At 48.9% G+C, this 25,320-nt stretch overlaps 1 protein-coding gene across 2 annotated transcripts in view; it reads right to left on the bottom strand.

The window, feature by feature from the left end:
- Window positions 1-306: 306 nt before the first annotated feature.
- The window catches only part of Zfp64 (ZFP64 zinc finger protein), a 56,372-nt gene continuing 31,358 nt past the window's right edge, over window positions 307-25,320 (bottom strand). Inside the window, exons 1-5 of one of the 2 annotated variants that reach the window (XM_057781823.1) lie at window positions 16,643-16,806; window positions 9,254-9,403; window positions 8,253-8,315; window positions 5,264-5,515; window positions 307-1,465 (exon numbers count right to left, since the gene is read on the bottom strand). In XM_057781823.1, the coding sequence (XP_057637806.1) occupies window positions 750-1,465; window positions 5,264-5,515; window positions 8,253-8,315; window positions 9,254-9,403; window positions 16,643-16,748 (1,287 nt within the window). In that variant the 5' untranslated portion in view covers window positions 16,749-16,806 and the 3' untranslated portion in view covers window positions 307-749. Of the gene's footprint in view, window positions 1,466-5,263; window positions 5,516-8,252; window positions 8,316-9,253; window positions 9,404-16,642; window positions 16,807-25,320 lie in introns of those variants that run through there. The other variant, XM_057781821.1, reaches the window with a different exon arrangement.

Here is a 25,320-nt window from a genome sequence, read left to right as displayed (position 1 = left end):
CCCAGTCTTGGTCTGCTCCACTCACCTGGGACATTGTCCAGAACAACCTGGGCCCCAGACTTAACTTTTTTCATTTGCGGTTCAAATTCAGTAACATCCGACGGGAGGCTGTTAGGGCTAGCTTGATCTTTGGCGCCACCATCAGTTCAAACTGCGTCTCGCTTCCACTGGGAGATCCTAGGAGCCTCTGCCATCAGTTACTGACTGGGGTGGGGACAGCCTGTCTAAGGATGATTGTAAAGCCACTCATATCCCTCTATAGAGTTCACTTTTTATTGCAAAAAACACAGAAAAGACACCGCACAAATGTATAAGGCCAACACTAACAGTCATACTCAAGAAAGAGCTTTACCTATACCCTGATGGAGCACCGACTCCTTTCCCCCCACAGCTCAGTTTAGATGCGGTGTTCTGGGTTTGCCAGCTTAATAACTCCGCCAGAGACCAGTCAGTTTCAAACCACAATCCACGCAGAGCAACTCTCCCCAACGGGGCAGAGGCGTGCTTAGTGGCTCCCACCTTCGAATGACCCAAGCCACAGTGCATCATCCAAGGAGGCAGCTGGACCGTGGGCAATCGTCTCTGTGGCCTCCCTTTGGCACCTCTGCCCTCCTGGGTCAGCTGCTCCGCTGCTGGAGGCTGGTTGGGGCTGCCAACTCTAGAGGAGAAGACAAGGGGTCCTCCTCATGGTGTCACCACGAGGGGCTGGCACCAGCGTTGTTCAGATGCCTAAGACCACTCACGCTGCTCTAGAGGTCATGACTGGGCTCCAGGGTGCTCTCCAGCTGCCCCACAGAGACCAGCGGACTGAGCTGCCCCGAAGCAACGCTTTCTGAGGGGAAAGTGACCAAGTTCGAGTTCTTATTCTTACCCCAGTCGCTGTGCTGCTTCCGATGGCACCTCAGAGAGTCGTCCCTGACAAAGGAGGCGCCACACTTGTCACACTGGAAGGCCCTCTGGGTGATAATCTGGGCCACGTGGTGGGGGCCGCTCTCCTGTGGCCCACCCTTGCCCTGCCCCTGCGGGGCCCTGTTCTCCGTCTTGGTCCCTTCCCTGTGCACTTTGTCCATGTGCTTGGCCAGGCTGCTGGGCCGCTTTGTGTCAAAGCTGCAGAAGTCACATTTGAAGGGCCGGTCTTTGCAGTGGACCCTGCTGTGCACGCGCAGGGCGGCCGGGCTGGAGCAGGAGTAGTTGCACTGGGGGCATTTCTCGGGGTGGTCAGCCTGATGCAGTCGGCTGTGCTCCAGCAGGTCCGCCCGGTCCCGGCCCTGGAACGCACAGTGCAGACACTTGAAGGTGTGCTTGATGCGGACGTGCGACTTGAGGTTCGCCTTCATGGTGCAGCGGACATCGCAGAACTCGCATTTGAAAGGCTTCTCCCCCGAGTGAACGATCATGTGGCGCTTCAGATCCGAGCTGATTTTGAACTTGGCGCTACAGAGCCAGCACTGGAAGGGGGTGTCCCCTAGCAATGGAAGGGATGATTACATTAGCGTGGACAGGCAGCAGAGTTCCCACCTATACCAGACCAGGAAACGGCTGGGTCTTTTGAACCGTGCCTTGCAACTTCCCAATGACAACACTTACCATGTTCAATAACTCAGTACCTGTTGCCCGTTTTAAGGATGAAGCAACCGGCACTCAGAAAGCTCGAGTAGCAGGGGCCCAAACTCAGTACCATGCCCCCACCAAGTCCACACTCAATTATACTTGGGTTCTAGAAACGCAATATATGTTGCATATGAGTTCTTCAAATAAGATTTACACACACAGGGCAGGCAAGGCGGCTCAAGTTAAGAGCACTGCTTAGTCATGCAGAAGATCCGTGCTCATGGTAACTCATGGTAACAGAGCATCCACATGGTAACTCACAACCACCTGTAACTCCAGTAGCAGAAACTCGGACGCTCACTTGTGGCCTCCACAAGTACTGCACACATGGTACACATACAAACACGCAGGCAAAATATCCATACACATTAAAAAAAATCTTTTTCAAGATAGGGTTTCTCTGTGTTAAAGTCCTGGCTGTCCTGGAACTCACTATGTAGACCAGACTGGCCTTGAACTCACGGAGATCCATCTGCTTCTGCTTCTTAAGTACTGGGCTTAAAGCCATGCACTTTGCCTGGTTCAGAATGGAATGATCTAAAAAGCTAACACACAAAGGTGGCAGGCACCACGCACTGGGGGCAACCGGTGGAAAAGCCACAGCTTTCCAAGGCGGTGCAGTTGAGAATTTTCTCTGAAGGCCTTGTAGAGGTTTTTGGTAATCATAGGGATGGCTACTTTAGTTGTTATCAGCTACAGAAAAGCCCCTGAGTCATCCTTGCTCATACTCAACAGCCGCGTGCCCATGGCAACGACCTGCTTTCCCAGCAATACCTTCTAAGGAGAACAGGGGCCCACACCAGAACCGAGTTTCTTTTTCTTCTCTTTGCAACAAGTTCCAAATTGTCAGGGTGGTTTTTTATTTATTTTATTTATTTATTTATTTTATTTTTCAAGACAGGGTTTCTCTGTGTAGCCAGTCTGTTTTGTAGACTAGGCTGGCCTTGAACTCAGAGATCTGCCTGCCTCTGCCTCCTGAGTGCTGGAATTAAAGGTGTGTGTCACTGTTTGACTTGCAAGATTCTTTGATTAATTTTCTTCCTAGACTATTCAGAAATAATTCTAATTTCTGGCATTTGATCCTCTTTTTTTTTTTTTTTTAGTTTCTGGGAAGTTTTGTTAAATAACTAGCAACTCTAGTCCCTCCCACCCTTTTATTGGAAACAGACCTTTTTGTCGCAAAATATAACCTGATTGTAGTTCCCCTCCTTCTGCTCCCTCCATTTCCTCTCCACCCTACCCCTTTCATCCAGGTTCTTCCCACTAGAAAACAAACAGGCTTCTAAGGGATAATAATAATACAATGAAACATAATACGATAAAACAAAAACCAACACATTAGAATAGGACAAAACAAAGAGAAGGAAAAGCACCCAAGGGGCGGCACAAGACCCACTGGTTTGCACACTTGGGAATCCCACAGAGACACTTGACTGGAAGCTATGATAGGTGTGTAAATGACCTACAGGGCAAAAAGAGAGATCACTAGGCAGTGGTGGTACCTGTCTTCAATCCCAGCGCTCGGGAGGCAGAAGCAGTGGGATCTCTGTGAGTTCAAGGTCAGCCTGGGCTACAGTGTGAGTTCTAGGACAGCCAAATCTATATAGAGAAATCCTGCAGGTGTGTGTGTGTGTGGCGGTGGCAGGGTGAAAATAAATAAAATGAAATAAACAACAATAAAAAATAAGATAAAATTTAAAAAAAATTGACATGATATTACAAGACAAGGAACCTCCAAAGATGCCACGGAGTTTGTTTTCTGTTGGTCATCTACTGTTGAGTGTGCAGTCTACTCACTGAGATTCACTTGGAGAAAAGAAAATTTTCATTTGCAAGTGGTTCTCAATAGGAGGTAGCTTTGGGTTAGGGACTCTCCCAGCTCTAGGACCCCATCTGGTGCAGCCCCGTGCAGCCCCTCTGCATGCTGTCTAGCTCTCTGTGAGTTCATGTGTGTATTGACCTTGTTGATTTAGAGGGCCTTGTCTTATTGGTGCCCTTACCCCCCACCTAGCAGCATTACCTTTAATTCATGTCTTTTTGTTTTGTCTCCTCATGAACCTTACCTGTATTTCTGCTGGCAATAGAATCAATTTAGCCAAACTCTTCCTAATTCCCCAAGTACTCTGGCTTCCAGGATTCATTGCTGGGCCTAACATATTTCATTTCTTTACTCAATTAAACTCTTGAGTCTTTGAACAGACGACTGTTCCTCTTGTACATGGGATAGTTGTGCTGGCTATAGAATTATATGTTCACTTATCGAGCTGGTTTCAAAGCAGAGAGCCCAAGTACTTCACACCAGAAACACAAAGGGAGGAGATGCCCTAGCTGCTGGTGAAGATGCATGAACAGGTTCAATCAGTTGTATATTTGGAAAAATAAAGCTTTATTAAATTAAAAAAAAAGAATTATACATTCATAGTCAATTACTTTGTGACACAGTGTGGTAATTTGAAAGAAAATGGCACTTAAAGGGAATGGCACTATTAGAAGGTGTGGCTTTGTTGGAGGAAGTGTGTCACTGTGGGGGTGGGCTTTGAGGTCTCCTATGCTCAAGCTATACCCAGTGACACACACAGTTCACTTCCTATTGCCTGCAAATCAAAATACAGAATTCTCAGCTCTTTCTCCAGCACCACGTCTGCCTGTGTTTTGCCTTGCTTCCCACCATGATGCTAATGGACCAAGTCTCTGAAACTATAAGCCACCTAAAGAGTTGCTGTGGTCATGGTGTCTCTTCACAGCCACTGAAACTCTAAGACACAGGATCTCATGTATCCCAGCCTGGCCTTGATCTTCACTCAATTCTGACTGCCAGAGTTGCTTTAATCTCCCGTTTGCTGGGACAACAGCTGTGCACCACCATGCCTGGTTTATGTGGTGCTGGGGATGGACCCCAGGGCTTCACACATTCTAAACAATTGCTCTAACTTGGCTACATTTCCCAGTTCTTTTTTGTTGTTGCTTCTTTGAGACAGGGGTTTCTCTGTGTAGACCAGGCTGGCCTCAGACTCACAGTGATCCACCTGTCTCTGCCTCCCGAGTGCTGGAATGAAAGGTGTTCACCACCACTGCCCGGCTGAACTCAGCTTCAAATGCTAACACATTTCTATGATCTCGCCATCTTCTATGAGTTTATTGAAATGCTCGTATCTCACTGTTAATGCCTCAACCCTCCACCTACTTGTGTGTGTATGGGTGTGCACTATAATGGGTTGGTTTTATCTAGCTAACATTAGTTTTGTGGAGTCCTACCTACCAAGAAGTAAGGGGAAACATTCCAGAACAAGACGCGTATGGTTTGCAAATGCATTCAGTTGGCTCTGCTACATAAATGAGGCCTGCCAGGCAGAGAGTAAACCAAAGCACTAAAAACATCTAGCTGGCCAGTCATTTTTATTTGAGACGCATCCTTTGACACGTGGTTGCTGTGATGGGTAGCCATCCCCACCTGTATTCTATATGGTTACAAAATACAGCCATCACACTGATCTGCTGAAAACTGGTGTTTTGGCAAAGACGGTTGAACAAGTTGCATCGGGTCAGATTCCAAATTCCTGTGCTTCTCCTGGCAACTCATCTCAGTCGCTTGTGTCATAAGGCAGCACCCAATAGAGAAAGTAAAGCAGGGGCTCCTGGGGGAGGGGCTTACCTGTGTGCGAGCGCAGGTGCACGGTGAGCTGGCTGGAGTTGCGGCTGGCGTAGGGGCAGAGCTGGCACTTGTAAGGCCGCTCGTCCGAGTGGATGCGCAGGTGCTTCTTGAGGCTGCTGCTGTCCACAGCTGCATAGTCGCATAGGTGGCACTTGTGTGGCTTCACGCTCGTGTGGCAGCGCATGTGCATAGTCAGGTTGTCCTTCCTGCTGAAGCACTTGTCACAGAACTCACACTTGTGCGGCTTGTCGCCTTCAAAGACATAAGGAGTCAAGGTTATGGGGCTCTTGGTCAGGGCTAGGTCTTAGTTCCTCTTCCCATTACTGCGATACCCAGTGATTACCCTGTGATACTGTGATTACCCTGACAGACCCAACATAAGGGAGAAAGGGTTTGAAGCAGTTGGTCACATTGCAGCCACAATCAGGAAACAGGACCCAATGCCTGCAGCTGCTCAGCCCCTTTCTCTATTTAAACAAGATTCCAGTCAGGGAACTGTGCCACGCAGTCTTCAAATCTCAGTTAACTCCATCAAGGAAATACCCCAGGGCATGCCCAGAGGCCCGTCTCTTAGGTAGTTCTAGATTCTGTTGGGCTTCACAGGGTGGTGGCACAGATTTGAAGCAGCCCCGTCACCATTTCAAGGATCAGACCCTCCCCAGTTTCCTTATCCCCAGCATGCTTATACCAAGCAGTTAAACACCATCAGAGAGTCCACTTCTCTAGGGCCACCCACGGTACTGTGAGCACCGGAGGCCAATCAATTTTGGGTGTAGTTTTCTTCTTCCCACTAGACGGCAGCAGTGCAAACCCCAGCTCATGATGAGTGTTAAGCTATTCTCAGGATACGTCCTGGCCCTGAATTGGTCTCTGTGTTGGCAGAGCCTCCTGGTGCCTGACTGCCTCACCCACTGAGGTGAGGCAGAATCTTCCTTATTACAGAGGAGGAAGGCGAGCCTTCCTTTCAGTCCATCGGCAGCAGAAATCAGCAGAGGTCCAGGAGACTCTGTGATCTCAATGCTGCAAGCTCCAAGGTAGAGCTGGGCAGTGGCCACCATCTCCTGCTCCCCTGGATGCTAGGGCAACACCATTAAATCTCCACTCATTTCGCTAGATCAGAAGGCTCAGCTCCTGGGCCACAGGCAGAGGGGTGCTGTAGCCATCCCCAGCCTCAATCTTGCTTCCCACTGTAGAGATTCATAGATTGAGACCTTGGTCCCAGAGAAGGCAGAGCTCTTAAACTGTGCTCAAAAAGGAAGCAGTTGGATTTCACATAGGAGGTACAGTTCACAGAAAGCAAAAACCAAAATGGTTAAATATACATGCAGGATTTTTTTCTTCAAGGGAAGAAAATGATGGCCTCCTGGTCAGTCGGAAGGCTGAGGTGGATATTGTCTGACGACCTGGGGATCTTTTGCTATTCTATGGAACCAGCCTTTACCCGAATGCCCCAGAGGCTGAGAATTGCGCAGGCCCTAATCCCGAGCTTTGTCTCTCAGAGAATGGAACCCTCCTTATGAACTTTGCACGATCCGTCAACAGACTCCATCTTTATGTTTAGTATAAATTGCTCCTCCCGGGCTGGAGAGGGTGGTTCAGAGGTTAAGAGCATTAACTGCTCTTCCAGAGGTCCTGAGTTCAATTTCCAGTAACCACATGGTGACTCACAACCATCTGTAATGAGATCTGGTGCCCTCTTCTGGCCTACAGGCATACATGCAGACAGAACACTGTATACATAATAAATAAATCTTAAAACAAAATAAATTGCTCCTCCCTGCTGATCCCTGACTGTGTATCAGTCACTAGAGCCCCTTCTCATGGTGACGGTCACAGGTGCTCTGTAGTAGAGGTGTCCTTTGCAAGGGGGTTTCCACGTAACCATCCCTGAAGCTTTAATGTAATCGCTGTCACCTGGAGACTTTTCCCCATAGTTTAAACAATAAACTGCTCGGTTGGGCTCTGCCAGTTTTTGACCTGGCGCCTGCTCATCTCACGTGGATCTGGCTGTGACATTTGCAGGGACACTAACAACTTAAGCCACTCAACTTGGTTTCATTAGCAGCAAATGAACCCACACTCTGGCCCAGAGAGGCACTCAGAAGGGATATACTTTAAAGAGCCAGACAATAGCCGTTTTGGACTTTGGAGCACCAGTCTGTGCCCTCGGGTCCATCACTGTAGAGCCACATTAGCCACAGAGGAGAGCTAGACAAAGGGTCTGGCCGTGGCTGAGACTCCTTGGGTTGAAGATCACACATCCTGTTGCAGAGAGAAGTGTATCCAGCCAATGCAGCTGCGTATAGCTATGAATGTGGACCAACAAAGCACTTAGATTTTACCCCCCTGTAACTGAAGCATGTGGTTCTGGAGTGTGGACTTTATAGACAGTACTCTGCCACTATACCAAAAGGATGAACACGGGGCTGGAGAGATGGCTCAGCGGTTAAGAGCACTGAATGCTTTTCCAGGGGAGCCGGGGTCAATTTCCAGCACTCACATGGCAGCTCACAACTGTCTGACACCCTCACACAGACATACATGCAGGCAAAACACCAATGCACATAAAACAAAAATTAAGGGCTGGAGAGATGGCTTAGAGGTTAAGAGCATTGCCTGCTCTTCCAAAGGTTCTGAGTTCAATTCCCAGCAACCACATGGTGGCTCACAACCATCTGTAATGAGATCTGATGCCCTCTTCTGGCCTGCAGGCATACATGCAGACAGAACACTGTACATAGAATAAATAAATAAATCTTGACACACCAGGAAGTCACAGCCAGATGTTCCTTGGTTTAAGCAGCCCGTGTCCACCCTCTGTATGTGCTGACCAGACTGGTCCTGAAGCAACAACCATCCTCACATCCCTTCCTTCCTGTTCCAAGCTCTAGGCTAGATGCCACCAGCCACAGACACACTCCTGGGTCCCCAACACTTAATCCACTTCCTTGTATTCCCCCCCCCAACTCCTGAGTGAATGGATACGCACCTGTGTGGATTCTCACGTGGCGGTCCAAATCTTTCATGCCGTGAATGGTTTTGAAATGACAACCTGGAAGAGAAGCAAAGCTGGCTCTCAAAATGCCCCAAATTGCCACGGCTTGGCTTTGACGGACGCCCACCCATACTGTCATTTCCTGCTTTCAGTACGGCTGCCAGCGAATGACAGCCCCTGCCAACCCTTCCTCACAGAGCCGCGTGCCAGGTGTTCTGCTCAGCCTGGGTCTAAGGCCAGAGTCTTGCACGAGGCTTAAAGAAAGGGGCTGGCACTTTTGGTGAGCCGAGGGGATAAAGGGCATTTTCATCTTCCTTCTGTCTGGCAGTGTGGCAGTGCTGGGGATGAGACCCAGAACCTTTGGCATCCCAGGTAAGTGCCGTGTGGCTGGGACACACCCTCAGCCCTCATGCATTTCCTTCTTTTCCTTCTTTTTTACAGTATCTGGCTGGACTGAACTCACTACACTCACTAGGTTGTCCTTAAACTTGCAGTAATCCTCCTGCCTCCATCTCCTGAGTGCTGAGATTTCCAAACCCATTCCTTTCGCATTTTAAATAATTTATTATTCTTATGTGTGTTGGTGTTTTTCTTTTTCTTTTTTTGTATGCAATGCTGTCTATGTGAGCATGCCGGGTTCCCTGGAACTGGAGTTGCAGATGGTTGTGAGCTGCCATGTGGGTGCTGGGAATTGAACCCAGGTCCTCTGAAGAGTAGTCAGCGCTCTTAACCACTGAACCATCACTCCAGCCACCTTCTTGAATTTTTGACTTGATGTTTCAACTTAAAATGGGTTTATGGAGACGTGACTCCACCCTCAGTTAAGGAGCAGCTGTGAACGCAGTCTTTGTAGCTCTGGCACTGCAGCGGCGGGACCCGTAAGGACCTACAGGACCCCTGAGGAGGACAGGTGCCAACTGTGATTGACCTGCGGGGACTCCCTGCACTGGGGCTGGGCAGGGAAGGGGCTGCTACCACCAGGCTTGACCCTTTACCTGGGTAGCAGCAGTTAAAGGTCCTCTCTCCGAGGGTGCCCGTTTGTTCCTTTGCTTCTGAGGGTAGCGAGACAGCAGGGGTCTGCTGGGTGTCACTGTCTTCAGCAGCGAGGTCCGATGGTTTCGGGACTTTGTCATCTAGTGCAGAGGCTGCAATGGAGATAGGAAGTTTGACTTGGCTTCTCAGGACGTTGTCATGGTGAATCTGAGAAAAGGGTAGTTTTGGGCCGTTTTCATTTTTTCCAATCTTGCAGAGGACTGGAGTTGGGGTCCCAGCACCCAACTTACAACTGCCTATCCAACTTTAAAGGATCCAACAAACTCTTTGGCCTCCACAGACACCTGCACACCATGCTCATACACTGACACATGGCTACACACGTACTAGAGCTTGGATTAGGACTCAGTTGGTAGAGGATTTGCCCAGCACGCAGGAAGCTGTGGGGTCAGTCCCCATCACTGCACAAACCAGGCCTGGTGGTGCAGGTCTGGGATCCCAGCATTCGGGAGGCAGAGGCAGGCACATCTCTGTGAGTTCGAGGCCAGCCTGGTCTACAGAGCGAGTTCCAGGACAGCCAGTGTGTAGCTCACGATGCCCAACTGCGCTCAATGCGCTACCATACAGTTTGAGCCTCGGGCAAGGGGCTGGAGATTGAAACACAGAAAGACAATACAGACAGAGACACGGACCTCTAGTCACTGGTAAAGAAGCCCCTTATTAAATAGCACCATGGAGGCTTATATACCCAACACAGTCAGGTGGGCCAACAGGTGAAAACCTTATCCTCTGATCCTCAAGGCAACGCAACACGTGCTCGTGAAGCAGAGTTGGTAAACAACTTTGACACAGCTTTCAGTAACTCAAATCAGAAGGAAAGTAAAGATCTCTAGCAGGGAAGAGCAGCTGGAGGCCAGGACTCCAAATGGTCCCAACACCAGGGCTGTCCAGAGAAACCCTATCTCAAAAAACAAGCAAAATTTCAAGATCATCCTTGGTTGCCTAGCTAATCCAAGGCTAGCCTCGGCTCCACATGAACCTGTTTCCAAGAAGAACAAAGAAAAAGAACACGGCATCACGATACCTGAAGATAAATGACCAGTGAGCAGGACACGTCACAAATACACCAAGATCGAATGCCCGGTTGGTTTGTTTGGAGACTGGCTCACGCTATGTGGTCTACCTTAGCCCTGGATTGCCTAACACAAGCCTGGTCTTGAAGTTACAGTGGTTCCCCTGCATCTGATTCCAAGTACTATATGCTCTACAAATTCTCAGACATAGCTTTGTTTCCTTTTTTTTTTTTAAATATTTATTTATTATGTATACAATGTTCTGTCTGTGTGTATGCCTACAGGCCAGAAGAGGGCACCAGACCTCATTACAGATGGTTGTGAGCCACCATGTGGTTGCTGGGAATTGAACTCAGGACCTTTGGAAGAGCAGGAAATGCTTTTAACCGCTGAGCCATCTCTCCAGCCCTTTGTTTTCCTTCTTAAAACTTAACTTGCATGTATGTATGTGTATACCACATGTGTGCAGTGCTGACAGAGGCCAGCAGAGGATGGCAGGTTCCCTGGAACCTCAAACACGCGTAAGCTACCAGGAGGGCAAACAAATGTTCCTAACCACTAAGCCGTCATTCTAGCTGCTAAAGATGTTAATTTTTTTTTTTTTTTTTTTTGAGACAGGGTCTCACTATGTAGTTCTGTCTAGGAACTCACTATGTAGACCAGACTGGCCTTGAACTCACAGAAATCCACCTGCCTCTGCCTACCCTAAAGATGTAGTTTTGTGAACAACTTCCTATTCACCAGTGGGATAATATTTTGTAACAAATAATAAACATGAATTATAAGAAGCAGGGGGAACCCAAGAATTCTTATTAGACACAACAGGACATGGATGATAAGGAAGGGGGCGAGGAGCCCAAGGCTTCTTATAAGACAAACAGAACACTGGTACACCAAGCTGCTTTATTTTTATTTTACATTATGTTGTACGTGTGCACATGCGGGGTTGACATATGCATACACCAGAAGATAACCTGTGGGAGTCGGTTCTCTCCTTCCATCATGTGGGTTCAGGGGATTGAACTTGGACCAGCAGATTGGCAGCCTGTGCCTTTGTGCACAGAGCCATCTGGAGGGTCCATGCAGCAGCTCCCCCTCCCTCTTCCCCCCCAGACAAGGTTTCTCTATAGCTTTGGAGCCTGTCCTGGAACTCGCTCTGTAGACCAGGCTGGCCTTGAACTCACAGAGGTGCACCCCAGGCAGTTCTGCAATGCTTAGGCTCACTTTAATGCTGAGCTGATTTGCTCCAGTTCAACCATGGGTCACAGGCCACGCTGGAGGCATTGTGCTTGCCAGGATAAAGTTCTTCAACAAATTGCTCGAAAGAAGGGAGATGGAGAGAGAAACCAGAGACCTCACAAGCTGAGGACCTGACACATGGCGGGACCTTATCTGGTTCCTGATTCAAACATGCCACGCATGCCACCTGAAATGGTGAAATATCCTGTGTTGACAGATGGGTTTTAGATTAGAGGCGGTGCATGAATGAAGGCGAAGAAGGCATTTAAAGCATCCCAGCGCTTTAGGGATGAACGCTGACATGCTTGCAAGCGGAATGGTACCGTACTTTGGTTCAAACACAGCTGAAGGGAGAGGACACACATGTGGAGGACAAACCTAGCTGGCTCGGAGGAGCTGCCTGCGGGACCTCAGCAGTGGGTCTGCGTGTGTGCTGGGTGCAGCTCTAATATAGCGAAGAGGGGGGAAACATGGCTTTGTGTGGATGTACATGTGTTTGTGTGTGTGCAGGTGTGCACACACGGAAGGCAGAAGTTCAGTCACTTTCGATCTTAGTTTTTGAGACAAAATCCAAGCTCACCAATTTAGATAGACTGGTCGGCCGGTGAGCCCCAGGGATCCATCCTTCTGCCTTCACCTCCCCAGTTCTGGGGTTATAGATGCACCCCACAGACTGGCTTTTACATTGGAGCTGGATGCTGGGGCTAGCCTGAGAAACAGTGAGATCTCCCCTCGAAAAAGAGGACATGGGGACTGGAGAGTTGCTCCGTGGTTAAGGGTATTTGCTGCTCTTGAGGAGGACCCGGGTCTGATTCCCAGCACCCACATGGCCTGGAACTTCAGTCCCAGAGACTCGATGCCCTCTCTTCTGACCTCTGAGGGCACCAGCACCGAATGTGGCACACACACATTGCAGGTACACACGCACACATACACAAAATCAAATCAATAAATCTGAAAAAGAAAAAGAGACTCTGGGTGGCTGGAGAGATGGCTCAGAGGAATAGAGCACTGACTGCTCTTCCAGAGGTCCTGAGTTCAATTCCCAGCAACCACATGGTGGCTCACAACCATTTGTAATAAGATCTGGTGTCCTCTTCTGTACTGCAAGATACATGAAGGAAGAAACCTATATACATAATAAATAAAAATCTTTAAAAAAAAAGAAAAAAAAAGAAAAAGACTCTGTGGAGCTTTGAGAGATGGCTCAGTCAGTAAAATGCTTGCCATGCAAGATGAGGACCTGAGTTCAATCCCCAGAAACCACTTAGAGAAAAAGTTGGAGGGGACGGAGAGATGGCTCAGTGCTTAAGAGCACTAGTTGTTCTTCAAGAGAACACAGGTTTTCTTTTTTCGAGACAGGGTTTCTCTGTAGCTTTGGAGCCTGTCCTGGAACTAGCTCTTGTAGACCAGGCTGGTCTCGAACTCACAGAGATCCGCCTGCCTCTGCCTCCCGAGTGCTGGGATTAAAAGTGTGCGCCACCACCGCCCAGCTGACTCTTAGCACCTTAACAACATCTGTAACTGCAGTTCCCAGCAGTCCGACCTGATGCCCTCTTTGTCCTGTTTCGGCACTGCAAGCACATGATGCACAGATACACACCCATACATATAAGATAAAACGAATACAATCTTAAAAAGAAATAACTGGGTGGTAGTGGTGCACACCTTTAATCCTAGCACTCAGGAGGCAGAGAAATAGGCAGATCTCTGTGAGTTCAAGGCCAGCCTGGCCTACAGAGAGCTTTCCAGGACAGGCACCAAAGCTACAGATACCGTATCTTGAAAAATCAACAAAGAAAAATAGATAAATAATAATCAAGAAAGTTCTGTGCACAGGCATGCACGAGCTTGTAAGCCCAGCTTTGGGAGGCGGAGAGAGAATCCCTAAAGGAAGGACAGCGAAGCTGGTCTCTGGTCCACACATACACACAGGAATCCATGTTTGGAGGCCAAGGCACAATTCTTTTGCTTCCTGAGGACTTCCAGGGTGCCTACGTCAGAAGCAAGTCCACAGCTGGGCACCCTGTCACAGGCATCTGGGTGGATCCTCAGGGGATAAAAGATTAAACAATACCCATTCCATTTTTAATAAGTTCCTGAAAATTACTGAGGGAGGGAGAGGGAGGGAGGGAGTGCTGACAGGTAGTAGCTCCCAGCTGAGTGTGTAGTTGGGCCACCTATAGAAGTCTCCTGGTGGGGGCTACGGCAGAGCTGCTGATATTTTCCCATTTCTAACAAGTTCCCAACTGGTTGGTGGTGATGGTGGTGGTGGTGGTGGTGGTCTGGGCTGACATCAGACAATTTGTGCTTCATGAGAAATGAGGAAAGTGTCTCAGAAATGCTAAAGGTCAAAGGGCTGGAAGTTTTTAGATTATTCAAACCAACCCTTATCTATCCGCTGGCCCTGGGAAGGTAAGCAGTAAATCTTAGCTACTAAACAATTCACACATTAAAAAAAACAAAAAAAAACCCCATGAAATTCGGGAGAAATTCCTATCTTCACAGTAGCCATGTCGGACTAAACACTGAAATCTAAATGAGGTGTTAGACCGTATACAGGGAGCCAGCTAGTGAGTTACAAACTCTGGTTGTCTCTGTAGCTGTGTGGCCCTGAGTTAGTCGCTCACCCTCTCTGTTTCTGCACTCCCACATCTGTAAAAAGGAAATGGTGGCTTCTGCCTCACAGGTCAGCTGCAGGCTAAGTTCACTGTCGCATATTAAAGAACGCTGTGCACAAGCTGGCACATTTCCCATGTAGACTTAAAAAAGAGACAGAAAGGCTGAGGGCTGAGAGGCCAAGCCTCTAGGGTTGTGAGTCACCTCAGCAGGCTAGGCTGGTGGTGTCCCCTGCGGCTGCTTTGTTATTTCACTGATAGAATTGGGCATTTTAAAAAATGCTATTTGTTTATTTATCTACTTACTATTTGTTTCGAGACAGGGTTTCTCTGCGTAGCCCTGGCTGTTCTGGAACGTCCTGGAACTTGCTTTGTAGATCAGGTTGGCCTCAAACTCACAGAGACCTGCCTGCCTCTGCCTCCTGAGTTCTGAGATTAAAGGCATGGACCTCCAACTGCCTGGTTTAGACCAGGCTAATCTTGAATTCAGAGATGCACCTGCCTCTGTCTTCAGAGTGCTGGGATTAAAGCCTTGTGCCACCGCCTGGACAGGGTCTCACTACGCAACCCTGGCTGGCCTGGAACCCCCTATAGAGACCAGGCTAGCCTCAAATTTACAGCCCTCTGCCTGCCTCTGCTGAAAAAAACGCTTGAGGGTTGTGAGGCCTCTGGGCAATTAACAGTGGTTGGACTTTGAGGGAATACAAAGGACCTTTGCTGGGTGACACAGACCTACCAATTACCACCCACCAGTCTTCAGAGGGCACTTTCTGAAGCAAGGGCTAGGAGCCAGGACTCCTGACTGGGAGGTCGGGAAGACGGGGATCTGGGGTCTCCCCCTCCCCACACACAGCCAGCAAACCTTTTGCTGCGAGAGGCAGTAACTCTGCCTCCTACATTGGACTCTGCACTTCTGCCCTGGGTTATTCAGCAGGGAGGGCCCTCTAACTTTACCCAGACTGTGCCAACTGACTGGACTTCACGGTGGCTGGCTTATGGTACCCCTTATTAGGTTTTAGAATATAATCTATTTAGAAGACTTCTTATCAAACTACTCCCCGACCCCTCGGAGAGATGCTCACTGGAACCCTGGCCAATTCACGGGGGGAGAATCTTCCCAGAGATTGATGGGGAATGTGGTTTGAGACCAGAAGAGGACAGAGTACCCACATCCCGGGAAGCCGCAGGTAGGAGGAGACGGGAATAAAGTCCATCTAAAATTCCTCTCCCCACCCCCAAGCTTCAGAAAGAAGGGACAGGAGGAATCTACAAAGTCCAGGGAGCAAGAAAATCAAAGAGAGGTGCCCAAGGAATGCCGAGCCCCACCCTCCCTGGGGGCATGTGCCTGAGGGTGACTGAGGAATTTACAGACGCTTAAAGGCTCCCCTTTCCCTGGCTCTTCAGGAGTAGGGTGTGTGGGAGGGGGAAGACCTAGGGTACTTAGAGGGGAGGTGTCACTTCGCCGCTCCCTACTGGTTCTGGTCCAGGCAACGATGGAGGTGGGTGGGGGAAGCGAGAGCCTCTTGGTTTCAACCATGCTGCCCCCCCCTTCACTGCTCCACGCACTTCCCAGGGGTATCATGTCCTTTACCAGGCTCCAGCCTCTCAGACCCCCCCCCCCCGCCCCCGTTCACTCACACTCCCTTAACACATCCTTCAGGTCCTTGGAAGATCCCCTCTCCGAGAGGTGGATAGCCACTTGAAACCCGTCTCACCCTGCCCGTAAAGGCTTCTCTGTTTTGTCGTCTTCGGGTGGAGAAGAGCTAGCCAGTATCTTGTCCTTGGATTCAGTTTCGTCCCTCGGGCTCTAAGCACCCCTCCACCTCCACCCCCACCCCCGCGGCCAGTGTGGGAAGCGAACCCGCAGCTCTCAGCGCTTTCCCGGAGATGGCAGTCGACCCGCAGAGGGTATAATCGACAAGCGCTCATAATTCACAAAGACCCGCACACGCGCCCAGGTTTGTCTGGGGACTGGAGCTGGAAGCTTTGCACACCATCGCGCGCACCTCCCCACCCGCTTCCAGTTCTGACATCTGCAGGGCTCAAGCGACAGGGACTTCCGAGCAACTGTCTCCAAGTCCCAAGACTGGAGCTGGAAGCTTCGCGCACCATTCTAAGTACTCCCTCATCTGACACTAACGGGGCACAGGGTCAGGGATATTAGCGCAGCTGTCCTCGGTTACTTGGGCTGGAGTTGGAAGCGTCTTGCACCATTTCACGCACCCCAACCTTCCCCTGCCTAGATATGAGACCCACAGGGAGGTCCAGGGACTGGGGGTTGTTGGAGGACATCAGAGCAGCAGTCCCCAAGTCCAGGACTGCGGCTGGAAGCTTCGAGCACGATTCCGCGCGCCCCTTCCTCCGTCCAGACCCGACAGCCACAGAGTTCCCGGGGTGAGGTGTACATCAGAGAAACTGGGGACGTCGGAACCACCGTCCCTGGCGTCCGTTGGCTACTCACCCGGCTCCCCGGCTACGCGCGGGACCGCTCTGCCGGGCTCGTTGCACTCGGGCTGCGGTTCCAGAGAGCACAGGTGCTGAGGCTTGGCTTGCTTGCGCCGCGACATGGCGCGGAAATGAGGCTCCCGGCGGGTCCCCAAGAGTGGCCTCCTGAAGAGCGCGAGTTTCCAGACTTCGGAGGCACACCCCCCCACAGGCCGGATCGCGCATGTCCCGGCCCCGCCGCCTGTCAGCCCGGTAGGACGATTTATCAAGTGTCCTGACAGTCGCTTGGCTGGCAGCCAGAACCTCAGGGGTCTCGGGAACCCCGCTCCCACGCATGAGCTCCGGCTCCACCCCGGCCCCGCCACACCAGAATCTGCATTTTAACAAGCTCCCCAGGTGATGCGCGCGCACGCTCAGGTCGGAGAAACCCTGTCTGCATTTTAACGAGATCCCAGGTGATTCGTTGACTCATTAAAATTGCAGAAGCGCCAGCCCTCTTCCCACTTTAATGCGCTCCCTGAGTCGCTGGGGAGCTCGTTAAAATGCAGATTCTGACTCGGTGAGTCTGGGGTGGGGCCCGAACGTCTGTATTTCTAATGAGCTCCCACGTGAGGCCGTGGCCGCTGCCACGCGGGCTGGAGAGCTTTTACATTCCCTCTTAATTAGTCCAGCCTGGGACCGCGGTCCTGGGCTATTTCTCACAAAAGCTAGCAGGGATTTTCTCATGCACAGGCGAAGGTGGAGAAGGAGCTGGGTACGTGGTGCGTCCTTTCACCTGTGCATCCGGGTATACAATTTAAGGACAGGGTGCCTCTAATTTGCAGGGTGCACTCTTTTCTCTGCAGTCTTTTTTTTTTTTTTTTTTTTTTAAAGTAGCTGTGGGCTGTCGAGATGGCTCAGCGGGCAAAACCGCTTGCCACCAAACCTGATGACTGAGTTGTTCCACAGGGTGGTAGGAGAGAACTCATCCCTGTAAGATGTCCTTTGGCCTCCACAAATGGGACAGCACACAGAGACACAAACACAAATACATGCAGTAACAAATTAAAAGGTAGATTCTGAAAGTCCTGGGTTCAGGAGGAGAGCCCTGCAACTTGTACTCTTATTCTGTCCCGCGTTTCTGCCCCGGGACTCAGGGTCTAGGACCACACAGGAGGGGCCTTTGGGGCCAGCCAGGGCGCAGGCCCCACCCACTGGGTGACTGAGGCGCGGTACGGTCCCGGGGGTTTTGGCTAATTGACATTTCGTGCTCAGACTAGCTGGGACCTTGTGGAGATCCGAGGGGGACCCCTCCTTCCACCTTCTGAACGACGTCCAACAAGGATCGGGAAAGCCACCTAAGTCCCCCTCAAGGTGTTTACTTTCTTCACACTGGGAAGTTACTTAAAACAGGGCTGTGCCCCAAGCCTGCCCAAACTTGAGAATCACGTGGTGGCCAAAGCTCAGAAAGACCCAGCCGCGCTCAGCAGCGAATTCTGCGGTGGGGACCTGAGACTCAGTATTTTTAAATCAAGGCAAATGAGACAAGGAAAGGAGGCTTTATGGGTTCAGAGGGCTTAGCAGCAGGGGATGCGGCGCGCGTGTATTTGGCACTGGCTGGGCTGGCTTTCTTAAACTTCCTTACGGTTTCCTGGGTGTCAGTCTTCCCAGGTATGTGTAAGCAATGCTGGGTGAACTCACTTAAGTTTAAACCCTAAACATAATTTAATAAAAGTTTTCTTTGTTATATGTGTGCAGCTATACCTCTGCTGAACCATTTAAATTTTTTTTTTAAGATTTATTTATTAGCCGGGCGATGGTGGCGCACGCCTTTAATCCCAGCACTCGGGAGGCAGAGGCAGGCGGATCTCTGTGAGTTCGAGACCAGCCTGGTCTACAAGAGCTAGTTCCAGGACAGGTTCCAAAGCCACAGAGAAACCCTGTTTCGAAAAACCAAGAAAAAAAAAAAAGTTGAAAAAAAAGATTTATTTATTAAGCATACAATGTACTGCTGGCAAGGAAGGCACCAGATCTCATTACAGATGGTTGTGAGCCACCATGTGGTTGCTGGGAATTGAACTCGGGACCTCTGGAAGAGCAACCAGTGCTCTTACCCTCTGAGCCATCTCTCCAGCCCTAAATTTTTTTTTTTTAAAGATTTTCTTTTTAAATTCTGTGTATGTGTGTGCATGTCTTGCACGTGTCTCCAGAGGCATTGGTTTCCCTGGTTACAGGGAGTCCTGAGCTGTGACTGAGCCCTGGTCCTCTGCACTGCTGAGCTGCTATCTATCTCATCCACACTCTTTACAGTCTGGTGTGATGGCCTGTGCCTTTGTTTAATCCCAGCACTTGGGTGGCAGAGGCAGGAGGATCTCTGTGTGTTCAAGGCCAGCCTGTCTACACGGTGAGTTCTAGGCCAGCTAGGGCTGTGTGTGTGTGTGTGTGTGTGTGTGTATGTATGTAGGCTAGAAGCAAACCTGTAGGAGTTAGTTCTCTCCTTCTTCCATGAGGGTTCCTGGACTCCAACTCAAGTTGTCAGGGCGGTGTCTAATCCCCCTTACCTGCTGAGCCATCCCCCTGTCCCACAAGCAGACAGATTTGAAAACACACACTGTGCTCTGGATTAGTCTCTCCCAGGACTATCTCAGGATCAAAAATCCTCAGGACAGAAATCCCCTCAGGAAACTTGGAAAAAGGGTTAATTAAGAGTGACATTGGGAGACACTTGATTCTGTGTTATACCTGGGCAATGGGCAAGCCCATTTCCTGCCCAGACTTCTCACAGGACCCAGGAGTCCCCTTCTCATCTTTAGTGCATACTATCTGTGAAGATCCCTCTTCTTTTTTCTGGTTTTTCGAGATAGGATTATTTCTCTATACAGCCCTGGATGTCCTAGAACTTGCTGTGTAGACCAGGCTGGCCTCGAACTCTCTAACTCAGATAGGCCTGCCTCTGCCTCCGGAGTGCTGGGATTAACAGCAGGTGCCGTCATGCTGGGCTAGATATTGCGAATATTGTCGGTGTTTATCCACTTGACTACTGTAGGATGATAGTGGTGTGAGAACGCCATGATTTATTCACTTGCTCCCTGGGCAGCTGTACGTCTGCCAGGCCTGAGCTAGTGTGGACTGGGTTGCCAGCGTGCAAGATCATCCCCAGAAGTGTCCTGGTTTCTCTCGAGTGGATGCAAGCACCACCCTAGGATGCCAGGAGAGAGAATGAGAAAATGATCACACCAGTGCCCCCACCCCAGCAAGGGAGAGGAGACCACGGCCCAACACAGCCTTCCACACACAGTGTTCCCAACTGTCTCACTTCTGTTAACTGTACTGATGAAAATGGTCACTCATAGCATCGTAATTTGCATTTTCCCTGTGTATATGATTCCAAGAAAGAATAAGATGAAAATTGAAGCACAGTTAATAAAAACTCAGAGAGAAAAATTGGCATTCAACCTGAAGGCCAGAAAAGTAAAACAGCCAGGCACTGGCTCTTTCGTTGCAGAGGAACTTGGGGTGACTGTCCAGGCAGCCAGCTGTTTTGTCATTACTCACAGTTTTTGGAAGTCACTTGCTTGCACCTCCTGCTTACTCAATTAATATTTTTCCTTCTTGGGTCTCTGAGGAAGTTGAAGATTAGATAGTTATAGTTTTCCTTGTTTATCTGATGCAGAAAGCAAGTTATGATAGAAAGTAAATTAGGTACAAGACTTTGGACCCACAACATAGGATAAATATGGAGTATTTTCTCTAAATTTGTCAAATGCAAATGGACTAGACATTTTTGATGTATTTATTGCCTGTATATATTGTATATAGTTATTGTACTTAATGTATATGATTTTTCTTATATTAGTTATAACCTTTTTATTTTAGATGGAAAGGGGAAATGTAGTGGCATTTCAATTGTATTTTAATAAATCTTGCCTTAAGATCAGAGAGTAAAACAGCCCCACTGGTCAGTCTTACAGACCAGGTAGTGGTAACACACACCTTTAACCCAGTAGCTACACTAGTTGCCATAGAAACCATCCAGTGCATGCCTTTAATCCTGGTAGTGCATACCTTTAATGTCAACCCTAGTGAGGATTATAAAACGGGAGGAGACAGCTCTCAACCACAGTCTCATTATGATATTCCTGGAGGCATGATCGCCATTTTCAGGACTAAGGTTAAGGTAAGAGCCAGTGGCTGCTGTTTTACTTTTCAGGTTGAATGCCAATTTCTCTCTCGAGTTTTTATTAATCATGCATCAGGAAATTATATTTTCCACCAATAAAATGGCAGAACTGATTATTATTTATTTGTTTATTGAGACAGGGTCTCACTATGCAGCCCTGGCAGGCCTGGCACTCACAACCTGCACCAGGCTCACTTGGATTGAACTCACTGAGATCTGTCTACCTCTGCCTCCTGAGTGCCAAGATTAAAGTTCCCTTTCATTTCTCAGTGGCCAGTCCACTTAGGCATGTATAGGTCATGCTGAGGGCACCACCCGGACTGGGGAGATGGCTCAGCAGCTAAGAGCACCTGCCACTTTTCCGGAGGACCTGGATTCGATTCCCAGCACCCAGTGATGACTCTGCTTCCAGAGGATCTAATGGCATCTTCTGGCCTCCTTGGGTACCAGGAATGTGGTGCATGGACACGTGCAAGGGACACAACCATACACATCAAATAAAGATAAAAAATTTAAAGGCATGTGCCACCATATCCAGCATTTAGTTTTAAAAGGATGCTATACTATTTTATAAAGTCTATCTAAAGTTCTAGCCAGTTTGTCTGTCTGTCTGTCTGCCTTCCTTCTCTTCTCCCTCTGTTCTTTCTGACAGGGTCTCCTATGTAGCCCAGCCACCCTCCTACCTCAGTGCTCAGGGCTGGGGTTTCGAGCCTGCTTGACATCTGGTCAAAGCTCTAGTTCTACTTTTATTACTAAACTTTATTACTGAGTTTATTACCAAGTTTTAATGACTTGATTTCAAGGATCATTACTAAAAATTATAGAAAACGAACCGCAGGGCCCATGCTCAGGAGCCATGGTTGTTACCTTTCACCCAGTTTTCCTATCAACTGGTTTTTGTTTGTTTAAATCTAGCCGATAATTCTGAGTGTGTATGTGTGTGTGGTATGTCTGAACATATGTGTCCAGGTCACACATGCCCAGAGGCTTGAGGAGAACACCAGGTGTCCTGAGCTGTCTGTCGCTTTTGCTCTCATTGAACCTGAAGTCAGGCTGGCAGGCAGCAAGCCCCGGCATTCCGCTCTTGTTTCCTCTCTCCTCTCCCAGATGATGGAGATACAGGCTTGTCCATGGACCATGCTCATTTTTACACAGACACTTAGACCCAAGCTAGGTCCTCTGCTTGTGCAGCAATCACCCTGGCCTGCAGCTGATAAATTTTGATTCTCCTGAGGCTGGAGTTACAGGCAATGGGGAGCAGCATACTATGGGTCCTGGGAACTGAACTTGGGTCCTCTGTAATAGCTGCCTCTTCGGGCTTTACATTTTTCAACAATTTAAACAATAAAATTTGGCTTACATGTAAAAATGATAACCATGCCATTTCAGGACAACCCCTGGCTCCGAACAAATGACAAAGCCTAACCCGCCTTTGAGACTCCCTCCTGTCTCGAGGCGTGGCACATTCTTGGATTCGGCAAACCCATCACCTCTCCCTCCTCTGCCAGCCTCTTCCACTACTTCTGATTTTTTTTTTGTAAGCTTCACTTATGAATTTCATCACCTAAATGATATGGTGCACAGTCTTGCCTTCTTCATTGAGTGTTTTCCGTGCCTGGAATCTGGAAGCGTGTGATTCAGCATGTTACCACAGGTAGCTGCGTCTGTTTTCATTCCCCCGTAATCCAGCGTGTGAGCACACCACACTGCGCCTTGCTCTGCCAAAGGACACTCTCTGGCATGGTAATTATGAGCAATGCAGGTATGTACATTCCTGCACGGATTCTCGGTCCATGCATAGACGCTTCTCCATACCCTGAATCTGCCCTGAACCAGCTCCCCGGGTGGCTCAAACAAGAGAAGCAGAGATCAGAATCTGCTCTATAACAAGGTCCCCAGAGTGTCACGTGGGCTTTATCGGTTCACACTCTCATCCATACGTTATTTTAAATAAAGAAGAAATAGTTGGGGGGCCGGACCGACAAGGTAGTTAGGGGCTTTGTAAAAGTCTTTGCCCTTCAAGTGTGACACACTGAGTTCAATCGTCAGAAAACCCACAGTGGAAGGAGAGAACCAACCCCACAAAGGTGTCCTCTGACCTGCACACACACACTGTGGCATGCAGGTACCCCACACTCCCACATAATAATAAAGAATTTTATAAAGTGGCTGCCTGGGCTGGCCTGCAGCACAGTTGGTACAGCACTTGTCTGGCATGCACAAAGCCCTGGTTCCACCCCTAGCATGGAAGGAACTGGTGCCTCACAGCTCTTCTCTCTGCACTCAGGAGATGGAGGCAGTGGGGATCACGAGTTCAAGGCTATCCTTGGCTACACAGAGAATCCAAAGCCAACCTGGGCTACCTGAGACCCTGTCTCAAAAATAAACAAACACTGCCAGTTCCATACAGCACAGCCTTAAAGAGACAGAAAGTCATATTCTTGGCTGACAAGGAAAAAAGTGGGGAGCAGGCATGAGGGGCTTGTGGGGTCGGCTCGACATGATCTAATTGCCCTCTCCTCCTCTGCCCTGTCTGTTGCAGTATGGTGTTTGTTTATCTTCAAAATCCTATGTTGGAAGGGACGTGATTAGGTCATGAGGTTGGGGTCCTACTAGATGGATTAGTGTCCTTCTACAGGAGACCCTATGGGCGGTGGGTACAGTCAAGGTACATTGTGTAAGTGCATGACATTTTCAAGGAATAAATAAAAATATCATTTAAAACAAATAAGAGACACCAGGAACACCCAATGAGGACAAAGCTGGAAGATGTATTTGTGAGAAAAGTCTTTCCCACATGTTGACCTCCACCCTGGCACTTCAACCTCAGACTTCTTAGTCTCTAGGATTATAAGAAAGGATTTGTTGCTGTTTGTGAGCTACCTGGTCCTCTGCACTTTATTACGGTATCTAAACAGACTAAGGTGCCCTGGTGAACCCAAGGCAGGCCCCTTGGCTGGTTTGGGAAGGTGACCTAATCACTCTTGGCTTGAGGGAACACAAGGGTGGTACAGCAGAGGTTTGCTCATGCTTCTGAGGACGGAAAGTCAGCACTTACATAAGCTCAGGATGGCTTGAAAACCCATTTTACCTGTATTTATATTTCCAGACTTTGGCTCCCGCCCTCTTCTGGCCTCCAAGGGTACTGCATACACACGGTACACAGATGTGCATGCCGTCAAAACACATATACACATAAAACAAAAGTGAATAAATATTTAAGAAAAAAATATGAACAACAAAACCCAAATGAAAACCAAACCAGGGCGGGCAAGGTGGCTCAGTAGGTCAGGCACTTGCTGCCGAGCTTCGTAACTTGACCGGATTTTTCCCTTTGTCGGAGGGAGGGACCTGACTCCTGCAAATTGTCCTCTGACGTGACCACTGGGTGCTGAGACACATGGGAAGCGCCCCACCTACTTACACACAAAATAATTACAAACCCCACATATTTTCTAAGTCGCATTCTCAGACCCAAACCATTAACATTAGGGAGCAGAACCAAAATCCTTTCCCAAATTTGAACTACTTAAAAACTAAGGAACATGGCTTTAGCTCCCGGATTTCATTTCCTTCTAACAACTCCCTAAAACAAACAGCAAGATAGCCGGAAGTTAGGAGAAGGGTACGGCATTTACGTCTCCGGATATGAGATGTTAGGGCAAGGGTACGGCATTTACGTTTCCGGGTATGAGACATTAGGCGAAGGGTACAGCATTTACATTCCGGGTATGAGACATTAGGCGAAGGGTACGGCATTTACGTTCCGGGTATGAAACATTAGGCGAAGGGTACGGCGTTTATATCTCCGGATATGAAACATTAGGCGAAGGGTACAGCATTTACGTTCCGGGTATGAGACATTAGGCGAAGGGTACGGCATTTACGTTCCGGGTATGAAACATTATACGGCATTTATGTCCCCGGGTATGAGACATTAGGCGAAGGGTACGGCATTTACGTTCCGGGTATGAGACGTAAGGAGACGGATACCGGATTTACGTCTCCGGGTATAAGACGTTAAGTGAAGGGTGCGTACGTCTCCGGGTATGAATGTGGGGGAAGTGGGCCGATGGGTTTCTAATCTTGTGCACTATGAGATTGCCTGTATTTTACATACATTAGAATAGGTAAGTCATTATTATTGCTCATATAAAAATAGAGAACTCTGACGAAGAGCGAAGACCCAGAAGTAATAATTATGCTCAGGTCACGGTGGTGGCACACCCATTTAATCCCAGCACTCGGGAGGCAGAGGCAGGTGGATCTCTGTGAGTTCGAGACGAGCCTGGTTTACAGAAAAACTCTGTCTTGAAAAACCAGAAAAAAAAAAAAAAAAAACGTGCTCAGCTATCAATAACCCAGAAAACATAGGAAGGAGACAAGCCCAGCTCTAAGGCTCGCCAGGGGACTCGAACTTTGCATTTAAGGGTGTGTTATCCTGTCTCCCCCATCCCCCAGCTTGGTCTTCGACTTGTTACCTGCTTGAAGTTAACCCTGAATTTGTGATCCTCCAACCTTTAATTCCAGACCAC

Source organism: Chionomys nivalis, chromosome 9 (assembly GCF_950005125.1).
Source record: "Chionomys nivalis chromosome 9, mChiNiv1.1, whole genome shotgun sequence".
NCBI classification, from domain to species: Eukaryota; Metazoa; Chordata; class Mammalia; order Rodentia; family Cricetidae; genus Chionomys; species Chionomys nivalis.
This window is presented reverse-complemented; position numbering and strand designations above follow the sequence as displayed.